The sequence below is a fragment of the Schistocerca piceifrons genome, chromosome 6 (genome assembly GCF_021461385.2).
Source record: "Schistocerca piceifrons isolate TAMUIC-IGC-003096 chromosome 6, iqSchPice1.1, whole genome shotgun sequence".
Classification (NCBI taxonomy): Eukaryota; Metazoa; Arthropoda; class Insecta; order Orthoptera; family Acrididae; genus Schistocerca; species Schistocerca piceifrons.
In genome coordinates, this window is record NC_060143.1 from 401,262,783 (window position 1) to 401,282,165 (window position 19,383).

A 19,383-nucleotide genomic window follows, 5' to 3' on the forward strand; every position below is an offset into this window, starting at 1 on the left:
AGTGTCATTAGACCATAAAAAGCAGGTATTTTGTTGTTATTCTAATGTGACTGAAATTCTGACACGCACTAAACTAGTGTAGTTGTTGTATCAAATCTCACAGGGCAGTCAGTTTCACCATTTGTATTAAACCTACTTACAATAATATTGGTTAAATCTGTTTAGAAAAATAGCTGAAACTCAATTTTACAGCAGGAGGGAGGGGATGGAGGCAGCTTTGTCAGTTTTATCAGGGGTGCTGGATCACCTTGGTACAGCTCTGACTTAATCTCTGTGGGAGATAGGTGGTTCTTATCCCAACAGAGCTTCTTTACAGATAGTAAGTGATTCATGTACTTTGTTTGGTTGAATTCAATCCAGTGGTTTAGGAGGAGACACGGAGTGTACATACACAGATATAGTTATTTTTATTAATATAAACTGCATAAATATATACTGCATCAAAATCTGCTGTAACCAGTATCTATGCTACTGAGATGTTGCACCATATTCAGAAATTTAACTCATGGTGATGAAAATAGGGATAAATTTGGTAAAATAAAGATTTCTTTATGAAAGGACCCAGTTTATTTTGTTAAAAATGTCATTCTTCTCATATTAATCTCTTGAAATACAGTCTTTAGTGGCACTATCCAGACACCTCATAAAACATTAAAACACAATAATCTCTTACTAACTGCTTACTTTATCACTGTTATATCTTTTTATTAATTAACTGGTTGTATATAATGCATTCAAGAGCATATCAATTTTTAATTCCTTACAGAAATAAGAATGCTGCTATTGCAGTTTCTCTCTGGTTGGCTGCTACTGGTGGCTTCCTTCAGTGAGTTTGGTGTTCTTGCCCTTGCAAATGGACACAATATCTACAAAGGTAAGCAATTTCATTGAAAATTTATGCTGTTACAAATGGTCCAGTGTGAATTATAAGTGGAACCTTAAAATTTAATCAAGAATGCTCTTTTGTTATTGAAGGTTTGCATTGGATTAGGCTTTTTTAGAGGGACATAATAATATAGTGGTCAAGTAAAGTACTATAAAAGTCTTAAAAGCAAATATCACCATTGTGCATATCAGAGACTAGATATAGTGCATTAGCGGAACCCAGTGACCATCTTGTAAACAAAATTCTTTTAATGTATATTTCAGTCTTTAGAGACATAAACAGTGTTATAAACAGTTTTAATCTCTTAACAAGTTATCATCAGACTGGTGAAAATCACCTTAGACTACTTGCCAAGTAATTGAAACAAAGCATAATACCTATTTGTGATATGAGGCTGAAAAATACAATTAAAATATATGCTTATCAAAGACCTCTTCAGTACTGTTATTTATTATAGATTTGGAGAGCATCCTCTTTCTCAGAATTTTCAGTTATTACCTTAATATATCCGAATTAACCTCAATTCTGACAGATGGTGAGCTTAAACTTTAACAACTATTTCTAACATAGATTTCATAAACAAAAATAAAGAAACACAATCATTCATTCATAGCTGAGTGACTTAGAAACATATGTCTTCACTGAGAGATTACTAGCCTTCAGGTTTTTGTCTAATTTAAATGTTCCACATAAACACATAATCAAACAGACAGCCAAACATAATCTTCTGAAACTGTGGTAACACTGACTGTTTATGAGTGACTCGGCAGTCAATGAGAGACATGATAGAGTGAGAGACAGGTGGTTCTCAGCAACCATAGCAAAATGACTGAAAAAATAATGACAAAACTGAAAAAGAAGTAGAGACAGAGTGAGAGAGGGAGGAAAGAATGAAAGGGAAAGATAAGTGAAGGATTTGGGCGGGGGAGGAATGGTGTAGAAAATGACAAGAGGGAAAAAGTAAGGATAAGTTAAAAAATGTGAAAAGGGACATATAGAGGATTGGGACCAAAGGGATTCTCAGAATGGAGGGTATACTGGAGGAATAGTTCTTACTTATGTATTTCAGGGGAGCTGTTGCTAGGAGAAGCATCAAAATGGCATGGGCACTGAAGTAGCTGCTGAGAAAAAGGAATGAAGATCAGAGTTTAATGTTCTTTCAACTGTATAGTCACTGGAGAAGGAGTAGAAGCTCAATATACAAAAGGCATAGGAAATTGGCCATGCCATTTTTGAAGGCACCATCCAGACATTTGTCTGAAGCAATTTAGGGAAATTATGGAAAACCTAGATTTGGGTGTCTGGACAGGGATTTGAACCATTGTCCTCTCAAATGACTGCACCACTGCACTCATCAAACTCTTGAAATCATAGATTTGTGGTGTAGAGCATGTTGAGAAACTAGGTGCTTGAGTTTGCAGTTAGCCACTGTTTGTTGGTTTGTAAACAGTTAGTTAGTTGTTATCCCTTCATTGATATTTACTGCAATATATTGCATGGCTTCTTTCACATGTGATTCTTCTTATTTTGTGTTCCACTTGTGTTGACCACAGGTGAATGACCTGTGTGAAGAAAGATTAAGAAAAGAGTTGAAATAGGAAGTCATGACACAGTATGTGCTTGAGCTTTTCAAGGCCTGGATACTGTTGAGTGATACGAGGTGTACTGTTAAGGGACTGGTTCACACTGATGGTATCTTTTTTGGTGTCACAGAAAGCTGTTTCTGGACTGTTCGCAAAGCTCTGGCAAATTTAGTGTCATATTTGACAAACTCCTACGTCCCATTGCAGAACTGACTCTCATGGGCAGTAAGGCCCCAGAGATGGTATTTTTGAAAAATGGGATTGGTGAAAGCTGTGAAAATGTAGAGGTTTGCTAAGTGATGTGGTGGGTAGTTTTCAGATATCCTCAGTAAGAGACAGACTCTCCGAAGTCCAAGACCACAGTCACGAACATTGTGTTTTGGAAGAATTATAAGCTAAATATTGGCTTCAAGGTCATGAACAACTGTTTATTCTGTAGCTGTGATGTTGGAATAGTGAGGAGAAACTTAGGGAATAAAGTAGAAGCCAGACTGGGGGTGAGAAATCCTTGCATAGTTGTCAGAGTGTGACTGTGTGGGAGGGATTTTGGACAATTTTTAAGGCAAGTGAGAACAATTCAGAACAATGTTCTTTGTGCTCTTTCAGCTGTCTGTGGTCAGTAATATGGGAAGTAAAGAATTCCTTCTACTCATAGGAACAAGTAAGGAAAAATAGACCTTTCACTAGTCCAGTTTGGTTAAATCAGGTTTTGCGCTAGGGCCTGTTGAGAGAACTGAATCTTCTGTAGGGGGCGAATTTTAGAAAGCTAAATTGATGAGAGTGTTGGATATTCAGATCATTGTAACTTACAAGGCATGAAAGAGGTTTCAGGAGCTGAAGAAGGTAGAGTAGATTGGCAAAGCAATATCTAGGGGTGAGAATGGGACTGCTGAGTGAGGTGATGGAGGATTTTGGAGGGGACTGACAGGTTATTTGCTGGCTGGAGATACTCACATACAGGACTGAAAGATGAAGAGCTATGATAGCTCCCTCAGGTGTGGTTGGGAATGTTCTTCAAGCTTTTGGGGGGCAGCAGTTTCCATCTCAGAAATAAGATGCAGGAAAATACTGCCACACAGTAAAAGGGTTTTGTGAATAGAAACAGGGGTGAGTAATTAAGGTCTTAACTTGGATGACATTGTTATTTGGAACAAGAGTACATGTTACTTCCTCAGCAAGTAACAAATAACATGACTACCTTCGTCCAAATTGTCACATAACTTTCCCCTCAGACCGAGCAGCCCCACACAAAGTCAGTCTCACTGCAGTTAGAAATAGAGCAGTAGTTTCAAAGCTAAAACTGTCTCTGTATTGTTGTATATTGTTATGCATGAATCATCAATAAACTACTAGTGAATGATTAACAAACTACATTTTTGTTTATTGTATCGATCTTGGAATTTCTATTAGTGAGACATCGATTTATAAATTCATAACCACAAATATTCTCAACATGGTAAACTGGAGACTCTTTTTATAATGTTAATACATTAACAATGGAAGGAAAATTTGCCCATACAAGCAGGCATTATAAAATAACTCATTGGAGAAGGTAAAAGTATATTACACATAGATAATCACTGTGTAGTGGTAGGGAGCCGGGTTGTGTTTGGCGCCATAAGGTGCTAGACCACAGTAACAACAAATATTCAATTTAGTCACCCTCAGTACATTTATTAATACAACTGCGCAATTTAAAACTGAACAGTACAAGTGGATGTCAGCCAAGTATGAATTTCAGAAAAACAGTTACGATCAAAATCCAAAGCTACTCCAGTGAACAGAAAGAGGTATACTGCTAAAAAAATCAATCTCATTTATAAGGAACATCCAGAGCCACAATTTGCAAATTGAAGTGATCTGATACAGTAACACAATGGCTTTGACAAATTACAAGGATTATTCAAAATTATTGTTACAAGAAAAAAATATTTCTGTCAGATTAATAAATGTTTTACAACATAATAGCAAGTGTCATTTGAATTTTCTTTGTTGCACAGGGTAAACATTCACAATAGAAACACACAAACTAAGTCAATTTACCTAGGTCTTGGGGTATTTTAAATGTACTTGCTCACTAATGTTCTCATGAAAATGATTGAACAACAGTGATAAGGCATACAGCCTGTGAAATTTCTGCTGAAGCAGGTACCATACATCAAAATAAATCCTCTTGTGGAGCAACTGGCGAGTTATTCTTCCATTTCGCATGTTCCACAGAGTGAACCAAGTATAAAGACAAGGTCACCGCACGTTAAAGAAATACAAAGGCAAAATATTATAAGTCAGGCTGCAAGAGAGGGCTAAACATTGTATGAGACAGTGCTAAGAGCTGTAGTCCCTTTAGAACAATTTGGCATTATATTTGCACATTATTTTGAGCCAACTAGTGTAGCAAGTCAAGAGGTATCAGATAAGGTGATCTCATTTAATTTATCCCCATAAACAAATTAATCATAATACATGTACATAATTTTGCCAAAAGGAACTTTAGTGAAGTCGGTCACATGTGACCATACAAATAATTTGATATGAATCACTCCCTTTCCTGCACAACTAATATTTATGAGGAAGGTGAAAATTGATTTAGGCAAACAATTACTCTAACTAGATCTACTTAACAGAACTTCTGTTTTTCTTTATCCTTTTTAAACATGGGTAGAGGCACACCCAAGAATCAACAGTGCTCCAAAGGTTTCAAGCAGCATAAAGTTATGCTATGTTAGGTGGCTGTAGGAGGCTTATAAGTAAAAGAACAAGCTCACTAGGTATGTGACTGAACTAAAGAGCGCTGGCCAGCAAATGATATTAAAGGAAGGGTAACATATCCAGATACCATGATTATGATTTAAATACAGAATCAGTGATGCTGCACAGGATAGTACAATTCTCAACTTAGCCAGAGTCCTCTTTAGAACAAGTATTCATATACAAGTATTTATGTAGATATTTAATTAATTAAGCGTGTTTATACCAGAACTTAAGTCACTGGGTGGAATAGCGAGAATTATTACACAGCCACAAACAATAAACACCAGCCAGCCAAATCTGTAATTTGCTCAGAACAGCAATTATTCACATAAAATGGCCCATTGATTGCTCACACTAAAACATGTCAGTATATCAAGGTAAGGCTCTCTAGCAGAAACAAAGTGTATTAGTACACCTAAATCAAAACTAATCAAAACTGATCAAATCTCCAGTTTACCCACAGAATAGCAGTTTTTCTAATATCACAGCCCCTAGACTGGCCACACTAAAAATTTATTAATATGTCATAATTTAGACCTCTGACTAAAACATAGTGCACCAATATACAATAAATAGCAGGTGGCCCAATCTGCATTTTACACAGAACAGAAACTGCCATGGCCCATAGATTGGTCACAATAAAATGTATTCATAGCATCACCATTGACACCAAGAGATGACAGTGTAAATACAAAAATTTCAAAAGCCAAAATTTATACAAATTCTCCAAGCAAAAGCTCATACAGAATTATAGAGGAGAACATTAACTGAACAAAAATGAAGGTGGGAACAGAATGTGCTGGGTAATTCCCATGTGAAACAGTTCTCAGCTACCCACATTGAGTCTCACTGTTGGTTAGAAGAACTGCAGTCACAGCCAATCTGACTGACCTTCAAATGGCTCTGAGCACTATGGGACTTAACATCTATGGTCATCAGTCTGACTGACCTTCCTTCTGTCCACAGAGTGATGTATAAATCATAGAATTCTGCCGGGTGTCACCTGTTCAAGACACTTGAGAGTGAGGCCACTGTGTACATTCAGTGTTGACACCTCACTTGGACCACAGAGCTCTCATTTCTGTTGGCTGGTAAACAACTTCCTCAAGCATCCTGTGCTTGCCTCTAAATACACTGCACTCATTGCCCTCTTGCTGATCTGGGGACTACCTAGACCCACACAGGAATCAAAGAGTGTGCTTGAGCTATTGACATGGACTGGTGCCAACGAAATAGAACACACACACACACACACACACACACACACACACACACACACACACACACACACAAACAGGCACAAACAGGCACAAACACACACACACACACACACACACACACACACACACACACACCATACTGTTTCAGTATCTCTTAATTTACATTATATATATATATTTTTCCACTCCCGGGATTGGAATGACTCCTTACCCTCTCCCTTAAAACCCACCTCCTTTCGTCTTTCCCTCTTTCCTGATGAAGCAACGGTTTGTTGCGAAAGCTTGAATTTTGTGCATTCATCTTTGTTTTTGTATATATATATATAAAAAGAAAGATGATGAAACTTACCAAACAAAAGCGCTGGCAGGTCGATAGACACACAAACAAACACAAACATACACACAAAATTCTGCTTTCGCAACCAATGGTTGCCTCGTCAGGAAAGAGGGAAGGAGAAGGAAAGACAAAAGGATATGCGTTTTAAGGGAGAGGGTAAGGAGTCATTCCAATCCCGGGAGCGGAAAGACTTACCTTAGGGGGAAAAAAGGACAGGTATACACTCGCACACACACACATATCCATCCACACATACACAGACACAAGCAGACATTTGTAAAGGCAAAGAGTTTGGGCAGAGATGTCAGTCGGGGCGGATGTACAGAGGCAAAGATGAAGTTGAAAGACAGGTGAGGTATGAGCGGCGGCAAATTGAAATTAGAAATTAGCGGAGATTGAGGCCTGGCGGATAGCGAGAAGAAAGGATATGCTGAAGGGCAAGTTCCCATCTCCGGAGTTCTGACAGGTTGGTGTTAGTGGGAAGTATCCAGATAACCCGGACAGTGTAACACTGTGCCAAGATGTGCTGGCCGTGCACCAAGGCATGTTTAGCCACAGGGTGATCCTCATTACCAACAAACACTGTCTGCCTGTGTCCATTCATGCGAATGGACAGTTTGTTGCTGGTCATTCCCACATAGAACGCTTCACAGTGTAGGCAGGTCAGTTGGTAAATCACGTGGGTGCATTCACACGTGGCTCTGCCTTTGATCGTGTACACCTTCCGGGTTACAGGACTGGAATAGGTGGTGGTGGGAGGGTGCATGGGACAGGTTTTACACCGGGGGCGGTTACAGGGGTAGGAGCCAGAGGGTAGGGAAGGTGGTTTGGGGATTTCATAGGGATGAACTAAGAGGTTGCGAAGGTTAGGTGGACGGCGGAAAGACACTCTTGGTGGAGTGGGGAGGATTTCATGAAGGATGGATCTCATTTCAGGGCAGGATTTGAGGAAGTCGTATCCCTGCTGGAGAGCCACATTCAGAATCTGATCCAGTCCCGGAAAGTATCCTGTCACAAGTGGGGCACTTTTGGGGTTCTTCTGTGGAAGGTTCCGGGTTTGAGGAGATGAGGATGTGGCTCTGGTTATTTGCTTCTGTACCAGGTCGGGAGGGTAGTTACGGGATGCAAAAGCTGTTTTCAGGTTGTTGGTGTAATGGTTCAAGGATTCCGGACTGGAGCAGATTCGTTTGCCACGAAGACCTAGGCTGTAGGGAAGGGACCGTTTGATGTGGAATGGGTGGCAGCTGTCATAATGGAGGTACTGTTGCTTGTTGGTGGGTTTAATGTGGACGGACGTGTGAAGCTGGCCATTGGACAGGTGGAGGTCAACGTCAAGGAAAGTGGCATGGGATTTGGAGTAGGACCAGGTGAATCTGATGGAACCAAAGGAGTTAAGGTTGGAGAGGAAATTCTGGAGTTCTTCTTCACTGTGAGTCCAGATCACGAAAATGTCATCAATAAATCTGTACCAAACTTCGGGTTGGCAGGCCTGGGTAACCAGGAAGGCTTCCTCTAAGCGACCCATGAATAGGTTGGCATACGAGGGGGCCATCCTGGTACCCATGGCTGTTCCCTTTAATTGTTGGTATGTCTGGCCTTCAAAAGTGAAGAAGTTGTGGGTCAGGATGAAGCTGGCTGAGGTAATGAGGAAAGAGGTTTTAGGTAGGGCGGCAGGTGATCGGCGTGAAAGGAAGTGCTCCATCGCAGCGAGGCCCTGGACATGCGGAATATTTGTGTATAAGGAAGTGGCATCAATGGTTACAAGGATGGTTTCCGCGGGTAACAGACTGGGTAGGGATTCCAGGCATTTGAGAAAGTGGTTGGTGTCTTTGATGAAGGATGGGAGACTGCATGTAATGGGTTGAAGGTGTTGATCTACGTAGGCAGAGATGCGTTCGGTGGGGGCTTGGTAACCAGCTACAATGGGACGGCCGGGATGATTGGGTTTGTGAATTTTGGGAAGAAGGTAGAAGGTAGGGGTGCGGGGTGTTGGTGGGGTCAGGAGGTTGATGGAGTCGGGTGAAAGGTTTTGTAGGGGGCCTAAGGTTCTGAGGATTCCTTGAAGCTCCGCCTGGACATCAGGAATGGGATTGCCTTGGCAAACTTTGTAAGTAGTGTTGTCTGAAAGCTGACGCAGTCCCTCAGCCACATACTCCCGACGATCAAGTACCACAGTTGTGGAACCCTTGTCCGCCGGAAGAATGACGATGGATCGGTCAGCCTTCAGATCACGGATAGCCTGGGCTTCAGCAGTGGTGATGTTGGGAGTAGGATTAAGGTTTTTTAAGAAGGATTGAGAGGCAAGGCTGGAAGTCAGAAATTCCTGGAAGGTTAGGAGAGGGTGATTTGGAGGAAGAGGAGGTGGGTCCCGCTGTGACGGAGGACGGAACTGTTCCAGGTATGGTTCAATTTGGATAGTGTCTTGGGGAGTTGGATCATTAGGAGTAGGATTAGGATCATTTTTCTTCGTGGCAAAGTGATATTTCCAGCAGAGAGTACGGGTGTAGGACAGTAAATCTTTGACGAGGGCTGTTTGGTTAAATCTGGGAGTGGGGCTGAAGGTGAGGCCTTTGGATAGGACAGAGGTTTCGGATTGGGAGAGAGGTTTGGAGGAAAGGTTAACTACTGAATTGGGGTGTTGTGGTTCCAGATTGCGTTGATTGGAATTTTGGGGTTTTGGAGGGAGTGGAGCTGGAAGTGGGAGATTGAGTAGATAGGAGAGACTGGGTTTGTGTGCAATGAGAGGAGGTTGAGGTTTGCTGGAAAGGTTGTGAAGGGTGAGTGAGTTGCCTTTCCGGAGGTGGGAAACCAGGAGATTGGATAGTTTTTTAAGGTGGAGGGTGGCATGCTGTTCTAATTTGCGGTTGGCCTGTAGGAGGATGCTCTGAACAACAGGTGTGGATGTGGGAGAGGAAAGATTGAGGATTTTTATAATTTTTCCCACGTGGAATGTTTCCCTCTATTATATATATATATATATATATACACTCCTGGAAATGGAAAAAAGAACACATTGACACCGGTGTGTCAGACCCACCATACTTGCTCCGGACACTGCGAGAGGGCTGTACAAGCAATGATCACACGCACGACACAGCGGACACACCAGGAACTGCGGTGTTGGCCGTCGAACGGCGCTAGCTGCGCAGCATTTGTGCACCGCCGCCGTCAGTGTCAGCCAGTTTGCCGTGGCATACGGAGCTCCATCGCAGTCTTTAACACTGGTAGCATGCCGCGACAACGTGGACGTGAACCGTATGTGCAGTTGACGGACCTTGAGCGAGGGCGTATAGTGGGCATGCGGGAGGCCGGGTGGACGTACCGCTGAATTGCTCAACACGTGGGGCGTGAGGTCTCCACAGTACATCGATGTTGTCGCCAGTGGTCGGCGGAAGATGCACGTGCCCGTCGACCTGGGACCGGACCGCAGCGGCGCACGGATGCACGCCAAGACCGTAGGATCCTACGCAGTGCCGTAGGGGACCGCACCGCCACTTCCCAGCAAATTAGGGACACTGTTGCTCCTGGGGTATCGGCGAGGACCATTCGCTACCGTCTCCATGAAGCTGGGCTACGGTCCCGCACACCGTTAGGCCGTCTTCCGCTCACGCCCCAACATCGTGCAGCCCGCCTCCAGTGGTGTCGCGACAGGCGTGAATGGAGGGACGAATGGAGACGTTTCGTCTTCAGCGATGAGAGTCGCTTCTGCCTTGGTGCCAATGATGGTCGTATGCGTGTTTGGCGCCGTGCAGGTGAGCGCCACAATCAGGACTGCATACGACCGAGGCACACAGGGCCAACACCCGGCATCCTGGTGTGGGGAGCGATCTCCTACACTGGCCGTACACCACTGGTGATCGTCGAGGGGACACTGAATAGTGCACGGTACATCCAAACCATCATCAAACCCATCGTTCTACCATTCCTAGACCGGCAAGGGAACTTGCTGTTCCAACAGAACAATGCACGTCCACATGTATCCCGTGCCACCCAACGTGCTCTAGAAGGTGTAAGTCAACTACCCTGGCCAGCAAGATCTCCGGATCTGTCCCCCATTGAGCATGTTTGGGACTGGATGAAGCGTCGTCTCACGCGGTCTGCACGTGCAGCACGAACGCTGGTCCAACTGAGGCGCCAGGTGGAAATGGCATGGCAAGCCGTTCCACAGGACTACATCCAGCATCTCTACGATCGTCTCCATGGGAGAATAGCAGCCTGCATTGCTGCGAAAGGTGGATATACACTGTACTAGTGCCGACATTGTGCATGCTCTGTTGCCTGTGTCTATGTGCCTGTGGTTCTGTCAGTGTGATCATGTGATGTATCTGACCCCAGGAATGTGTCAATAAAGTTTCCCCTTCCTGGGACAATGAATTCACGGTGTTCTTATTTCAATTTCCAGGAGTGTATATATATAATAGAAGGAAACATTCCATGTGGGAAAAAATATATCTAAAAACAAAGATGATGTGACTTACCAAACGAAAGCGCTGGCACGTCGATAGACACAAACAAACACAAACATAGACACAAAATTCTAGCTTTTGCAACCAACGGTTGTCTCGTCAGGAAAGAGGGAAGGAGAGGGAAAGACGAAAGGATTTGGGTTTTAAGGGAGAGGGTAAGGAGTCATTCCAATCCCGGGAGCGGAAAGACTTACCTTAGGGGGAAAAAAGGACAGGTATACACTCGCGCACACACACACACATATCTATCCGCACATACACAGACACATGCCAGCTCTTTCGTTTGGTAAGTCACATCATCTTTGTTTTTAGATATATATTTCCTATGTGGAATGTTTCCCTCTATTATAAAAGAGATATTTCCACAGGTATAATTCATATCTCTCTCCCAGTTGAGTTGTTATCAATATAATTAACCAAAGGTTTCACAGATTTAGTATATATATTCTTTGACAATCCTAACTGAATGTATTCTACACTCATGTTCAGAAAACAAAGAACACCTTGAATGACTAGGGATAGGACGTTCATGTTCACATGACATGTACATTAATATGTTCTGCAGAAACGATTAGCATTTCATTCACCTCGGTTTGGCCTGTGTCCTGTTGCCTCACAGCCACAGTGTTTTCCATGGGCCTTGCTAACTTGTTCCAAAAGCAATGGCATTGATGTGTATATGACATGAATTGTGTCCTGTGGTATAACCATTCATGCAGCATTTACCTGGTTCCGAAGTTCATCTGTGGTGGTTGGCATTGGGTTACAGTGCTCCACCCATCATATCCCCATGTCCCACACATTCCCATTTGGCAACAAGTCTTGTGATCTGGTGGGCCAGACTAACATCCTAACATCCTGTGACACCAAGAAGGCATGTGATCATGCAGCAACATGTGGTCGTGCATTGTCTTGCTGAAAAATGGCATCTGAGGTGTTGTGCAGAAAGGGTATTGCTATAGGTCACAGGGTGTCATTCACATAGGTCACACTGGTTACACTGGCCTGGACCTGCACCAACTGTGATTTGTGGTTGTACCCAATTGCACTCCACTCCTCCACTCCATAAGGCCTTGTTGTGGTGCTGTATGTCTTGTGCAAACGCAGTCACTGGGATGACACTCCCCATGTCTGTGGTGAACCAAAATGCAGCCATGATTTTCAAATAAATGGAACCTGGATTCATTCTAAAACATTATCTGATGCCATTCCTGTTCCCCAGTGACGTTGTTCCATACACCACTGCCATCTAGCAGGATGGAGAAGTGGATGAAGTGTACATAACCCCTGCCATAATAAATGGCTACAGACTGTCACACCTGATAGTGTACAATGTGTAACACTGTACCACTGTTGTGCCAGAGTTGAGGAGGACACAGATCTGTCCTGCAGTGCCGTTCGGATGAGGTACCGATCTTCTCGAGTGGTAGTCTGGGTGGTGCATCCTGACCCATCTCCTCATGTTCTAATGCATTCCATGAATCATTCTGCACACACCCGTTGCACTGCCAAACACTTTGTCCCAAACAGGCAGCAATTTCCTGGATGGACACATCATATTCTCTCATGCCAAAAATGCGCCCTCTTTAAAGCTCTCTAATTTGACAGTACAGTTTGTGCATGCACCTATGAGGCATCGTGCACATGTGCTCAAGTCACACTGATCCTTTACCTTCAGTTTATAATGACAATGAGAGCCGCAGGCACATTTTACTGAAAGGCAGTGTTGTGCTGCCATATCAGTGTTGAGCTTGAACCCACAGGCCTACATGGTTCAAATGCTAATCATTTCTGCAGAACATACTAATGTACATGTCCTGTGAATATGAACATCCTATCTCTTCTCACTGAAGGTGTGTACTTTGGATTACATAACAGATTTTGCTTGGAAAACCAATTCACTCCACAATCCAGACCAATATAAAATTGATGTTCATACAGTCGTCAATCATTCTTGAAGCTCCTGGTGATAATGGATAACTTCTCCAAATTTTAGGTGAATGAATTGTCATATTTCGTAAACAATTTAATTAAAACATAATCATATGTGATGACAAACATTGTACTAAAGAGAAAAAAGGTTTGTATGGCTTTGTGAACTGGGAGATCTTGGGGAGCCGTTCTGTTGCCTAATCCAAAAGGGTTTTCATGCTCTGTCTAAAATGACCCATTTCCTTGTGGTGTGTGAGAGTTGTGTTATAAGTGCATCTGTCGAGTGTAGGTGATGGTAATCAATATGTGTATAGTGTTGTTATGTCTGTGTTATGTGATATGAGAGAAGAGAGAGGGTGAAACCCAGTACTGGCACATGGCCTATCCCTCTCAAATAACATGGGGGTTGCTGAGTTTAATGTCTCCATCTGATGGGCAGATCACAATCAACAGAGTCAAATATCTGCCCCTGGTAGCTGAGTGGTCAGCGCAATGGAAAGTCATACCTAACAGCCCTTTTTTGATTCCCGACTGAGTCGGAGATTTTCTCGGCTCAGGGACCGGGTGTTGTGTTGTCCTTTCATTATCATTTCATAACCATTGACATGCAAGTCACTGAAGTGGCATCAGGCCCTAGCCACACGGCATTTCCATTTCCAACAGAGTCAAATGACATCACTCCCTCACCTACCACAGAGAGGTTTGGAATTTAATACAAGACAATGGCACAAAGTCTAATGGTGGGGAACTTTGTCACTACCTCTCCTCCCCTTATCACTTGAATAACTATGGTGAAAATTTATTCCACCACCAGTATTCAAATTCCATTTTTTTCCTTCATGCATTTAAAATCTCACTTATACACTTAAGGAACAAATGCAGTGAATACTTTTACCAGTGACAAGCTTGCTGGGTATCACTAAAAAAATCACTTTGGCAAAGTATGTCCATTATCTTGAGTACCAGTTATGGGAGCAGTGTTCTTAACAAGAATTAAGACTTTACATTGAAAGCACATTTATCAATCATGTACAAAGTATGTGTGGGGTGGAACTGGCTGCCTCAGTTAAGAGTCCTCACTCTTATATATAAAAAGAATGTTCTCATAAATAACAAAATTCCACACATAAATAAGTTGTAGAAACTTCCCGAAATCATATGCATTAAATGATAAGTAATTGCAGGAGGCTGGAATAGAACTAGTGACCTACACTGTAAGTATATCATCCTCAAATTGCCTTGATTTACATCTTTTCTCTTATTCAACAGTTTAAAATAATTGAGGCATCACTGTAAGTATTTAAAGAGTGACCTCTGAACAGTTATTTTCACAGTGATATATACATATCAGCTTGCAGTTTCAAAATTTGCTAAGGTCAGCATCTTATATACACTATACTGAGTTAAAAATAAGCTGTACAGATGGCAGTATTATTCAAACATAATTAAGCAGAAAAGTGACTACAGCATCTGTACTGCTTGAATACTCCACAAGAACTGTCTATAATGGTGGCTGAACGTAGGCTCATTCATACTGATTTAACTCGATTGTGGCTAATTGCTGACTCTTGTAACCTCTTTCAGTGAGTGCTGAAGCAGAGGCTGACTCGATACAATTGGCTGTACTCTATGTGGCTTGGCAGTGACTAATTGACAGCTACTGAACAGAGATTGAATGTGGCATTGATCAGAGTGCCTCTTAAAAGACTTGAATATGAACAATTTTACAATGTTAAAAACCAGACCAACTACATATTCAATAATTCTGGTGGCTTCACTTCAAATGTGACTGACAGTAGCCAAAATGGTAGTGTTACAGTATTCTGTTTGTAGTGAAGAAAAGGCATAAGCCTACAATAATAATCTGAGACAACATGCCTCTAAGGCACAACCAGAGAAGCTGAATTTTGTGGTATTTTCTCTAAGAAGCTGAAAAACTTGGGCATTCCAGTATCTTCTCTATAACAAAAATTTCAGTTGTAAGATAAACAGAGGTATTATCAGCAAAGATCAGAAAAATCATTGTGGTGAGGGTCTGAGTGGAAACAGATTACTGAAGTGGTTGGAGCACTACAAAGTGTGAGGTGGGAGGAGAGGGGAGAGGATGCAGTACTGCAAGATGCATGTGGGGTGGGTTGGGGGGGGGGGGGAGGAGGAAGAGAGAGATAAAGAGAGAGGGGGCAGGGGTATGCACCCAGTGACTGCAGATGTGTGGGTGTTTGCCAAAACAATGTCAAAGAAAGCATATGTTTTAACACACAGCTGGAGGTGTGCACCAGCTACACATAAGACAGAGTAAGCCAACATTATTTGACAGAGGATGAAATACCAATAACAGTCTTCACAAATTTTGTATCAATCTTGTAAGAATGATACCAGTTTTCTGCCTGAGTTAAAGGATCGTAACTTTTAGATAGTGGAAGACCAGGCCTTGACATGGATTCACACGGGCAAACTCAAAAACTGGAATAAGGCAAAGAGTAGCAAATGTATTAGGCAAAACAGAGAATAGCAAAGCATAGTTCAGAGTTGCAGTACAGACTTTGTATCAGCTTGAAATGCAAATGATAGGAATAAGATGAAAGGACGTGTCTCTGTTTTAAGGATTTTGTGTTGACTTACTGCATCTCTACATTGAATTTCTTGGCCTCTCAGCTTAGGAAACTGTCATATACATAAAAACTAATAAAAACTAAAACAAAGTCACACCAAGTCTGTCTATATATATAAACGCATTTGGAGGAGAAACTTAATGGAATTTTGTGGGAAGATTCCTCCACAACAAAAAAATGCCTTTGTTTTAATGAGTCGATCCCAAATCCTGTATCATTTCAGTGACACTTTATCTCCTATTTTGCAATAATACAAAAGGTGCTGCCCTTCTTTGAACTTTTTTGACGTACTCCATCAATTCTAGCTGGTAAGGATCCCACACTGTACAGCAGTATTCTAAAAGAGAACAGACAAGCATATTATAGGCAGTCTGCAAACACGGGGCAGGAGTATTTTATTAAGAATTGCAGAAAGGAAACAGTTAATCTGGTGGACATAAACATTAAAAACCTGCACAATATTTTTAACCTTCATGAATAACATCTTGAAGAAAAGAGAAGAAACAGATGTTTCCAAACAGAAGACAAACTCAGCTTGATGACAGAGCGATGTATCATAAGGTATGAGGAATTAAGTGAAAATTCCAAATGCAGTGGTTCACATTAGGTCTTGAAAATAAAAGCATACAGAATAGATCCAGCACAACAGGAGCAGGCTTGACAACAAAATGTAACCACTTATAAGTTAAATTTCTAAAAAGTGGACTTAACGCATCCATTCAATTCTCAGGAATAAATAAAAACCAGCACTGACCACTTAAAACTAATGCAAAATAGGGGAGCTAGTTGCATAACGCCACACATGGAACAAATGATTTGTAAGTACGAATGTCTGACATGTACATTGATCCACACTATGATAGTTTCTGGGCAATGTCAAGTACAAAATACTGAACAAAGAATTGTCTTCCTACAAAGTTAAACACAACACTAAAGCAAAATTAACTAAGAAGTAGCTAATTTCAAATCCAGGCTAAAAGCATACAATGAGTAAGGCTCAACTCAGCCCTCAATGTTCATGATACGGGGTAAAGCAGTCAAGAACAATAAATAGTAAACAAATTACTTCAGTTCAGCATAAAACCTGACTTAAATGATCAAGTATTACATAATATAAAAGTCCATCTCCATAGCTGAGTGGTCACTGTGACTGACTGCCAAGCTGGGGACCTGGGTTCGATTCCTGGTACTGTGAGAAATTTGCACTTGGTGGGAAGACTGATACAGGGTGCATTCATCCTCATCAGGCCAACTGAGGAGCAACTTGACTGATTAGCAGTGGTTCCAAATTCAGGGAACCCGAGAATGACTAGGAGAATGGTGTGCTGACCACATGCCCCTACATATTGCATCTGATGATGTCATTGTTGCAGGATGTCATAGTGGTCAGTCAGGCCTGAATGATCCATCTAGGATCAGAATATAAAACTTTATCTTTTTACTTACTTACTACAAAAAGAGTTTACCTTCCCCATCCTTTTATTCATTCTTTGAAATTACAAATATTCTCTAAACATTAAGAGTAGACTCATTCAGTTACAACAACAGGATCAGAGCACATGAAAGGAAAAGGTCCCGAGTTCGAGTCTCGGTCCGGCACACAGTTTTAATCTGCCAGGAAGTTTCATCGGGATCAGAAAAGTTGCTCAGAGATACTAAAAACATATTACTTATACTGGAACTCACTGTGCAGGAACTGATAAAGACTGGGTCAACAACATACCCTCATTATTCAATAATATTGCACTCTATCTTCACATTCACCATCTCCACATTGTATCATATTTGTTAATCATTTTGTTCTCAGTACTTCATCTTATCATTACATACCTTGTCAACACAAATATACTTCATACTTACTTCAACTTACAGGGCTACAGTGGATCAATTCATTCAAAGCCTCTTGAAAATATATTACTTCTATGTCTCCAGTTGTTCAGTTTACATTTAACTTTCACACGTACAAAAAAAATGTTAGAGTGAATAGTGAGACATGGGAAGAAAGCAAAGAGACTATGACAAGAGAAGATGAAGGAGTGGAAATTTAATCAATAATGTGTGTACAGGTGTATAAATATTAAGATGAAAGAAAGAGTGAAAAAAACTATTACAGAAGAAGGGAGAGAAGAATGTAGTTCTTTAGTCCCACAACATCACACAACATCTTAGTGATTTTGGTGACAGCAGATGCTAATTGTGTCTAATGATAATGTAGACATGTGCAGGCTCAGAGTCATCCATTCCTGCTAGTAATCTGATAGACCCAACTGGAGATTGAGGAGCTTAAATGGTATGTGGTTCTCCTTGTAAAGCCTAGGCACAGATTAGCATATGTACCTGACAATGAAACAAAAACTTACTCCCACCAAAGTTTAAACTTTCAGTGTGCTGGTCAGGGCAACAATTCAACACTGTCAGTGTTAATGTAAGTTAGAACAGCACAGGCAACCTGTGATCATACATTATGTTGTTGAGAGCTGATATTATGGAGACCTCAAAGATAAGCCACCAGCCATAACATGTCAGAAATATAATGTCTGCTGTTGAAATTACTGGCTGTGTGAACCAGAAGTTGATTGGGTCATGGACCCCATTTGAGAAGAATGAACACAAACTGGCAACGTTCATTCTCTTTGGAGTCTTCACACACAACCATGTCCATGTGATACTGTACATAGAAGCAGGACTCATGTGGAAAGATGAGGTGGGGCCAATCCTTTGACTTATATTGTCATTAGGTGTACCCAGTTGGCACACCTCTCTCTGCTGTTGCATCAAGGGAAGCCACAATAATGATTACCTTGCTGTCAGTCTGTAGTCCTCCAAGCATCATCTCACTTTAAATGTAGATACTTGTCTTGCTGAGAACGAACCCATTTGCTGACTTGATGTATGTGATGTGACTAAAGTCCTGCCTGACAAAGTGAACAATATGTCTGTCCATTGGGTGCTAATAATGTGAGACTGTTGGATTTAACATAGTGTTGAGCATGGCCCTCCTGAATCCATCAGTTCCATATTCACATGGCAGTCATGAGATGCTGATCATGGAACAGTAAACTTCATTCTCCCTATGCCAGCATATTCCTACTTTAAAATTTCAACACATCCTGGTAAATGTTTCTCTTTCTTACATGAGGCATAACACAATCTGCTCACAAACAACAATCAAATGTGATTTTTGAATGGGAAACCTGCTGCACAACCTTCCCTTACATACTGAACAAAGGTGGTGTTACACCTATATGCTTTGTGTGGTTATACTGAAATATTAATCATTTACATATCTAAGTGTTTAGTACACATCATACTATTTTAATATTTGTTGCATGTCACTTTCCTGGTGTAGCAGTTTTAATGGACACCAAGGTAAAAATACAGCCTGTAAAAGAATTTCAATATTTTATGAAAATACAACAGATATATTACATGAAAATAGAAGAGGAAAAATAAAGGAAGTAATATTTGTGGTGCGAATTTCAGTAGTAGAAATTGCTATACCTCTGGGTAACAAGATATCAGTGCATACATCAAAGCCATGTAAGACGTGCAGAAACAGAGGAAGACATCAGGCAAAAGAACTATCTGTGGGAGAG

At 41.4% G+C, this 19,383-nt stretch overlaps 1 protein-coding gene across 5 annotated transcripts in view; it reads left to right on the top strand.

Annotated features, from left to right (window-relative positions):
- Positions 1-771: 771 nt before the first annotated feature.
- The window catches only part of LOC124802999, a 196,410-nt gene continuing 177,798 nt past the window's right edge, over positions 772-19,383 (top strand). For all 5 annotated transcript variants that reach the window (XM_047264102.1, XM_047264103.1, XM_047264104.1 and 2 more), the window contains exon 1: positions 772-874. In XM_047264102.1, coding sequence (XP_047120058.1) covers positions 775-874 — 100 coding nt within the window. In that variant the 5' untranslated portion in view covers positions 772-774. The remainder of the gene's footprint in view (positions 875-19,383) is intronic.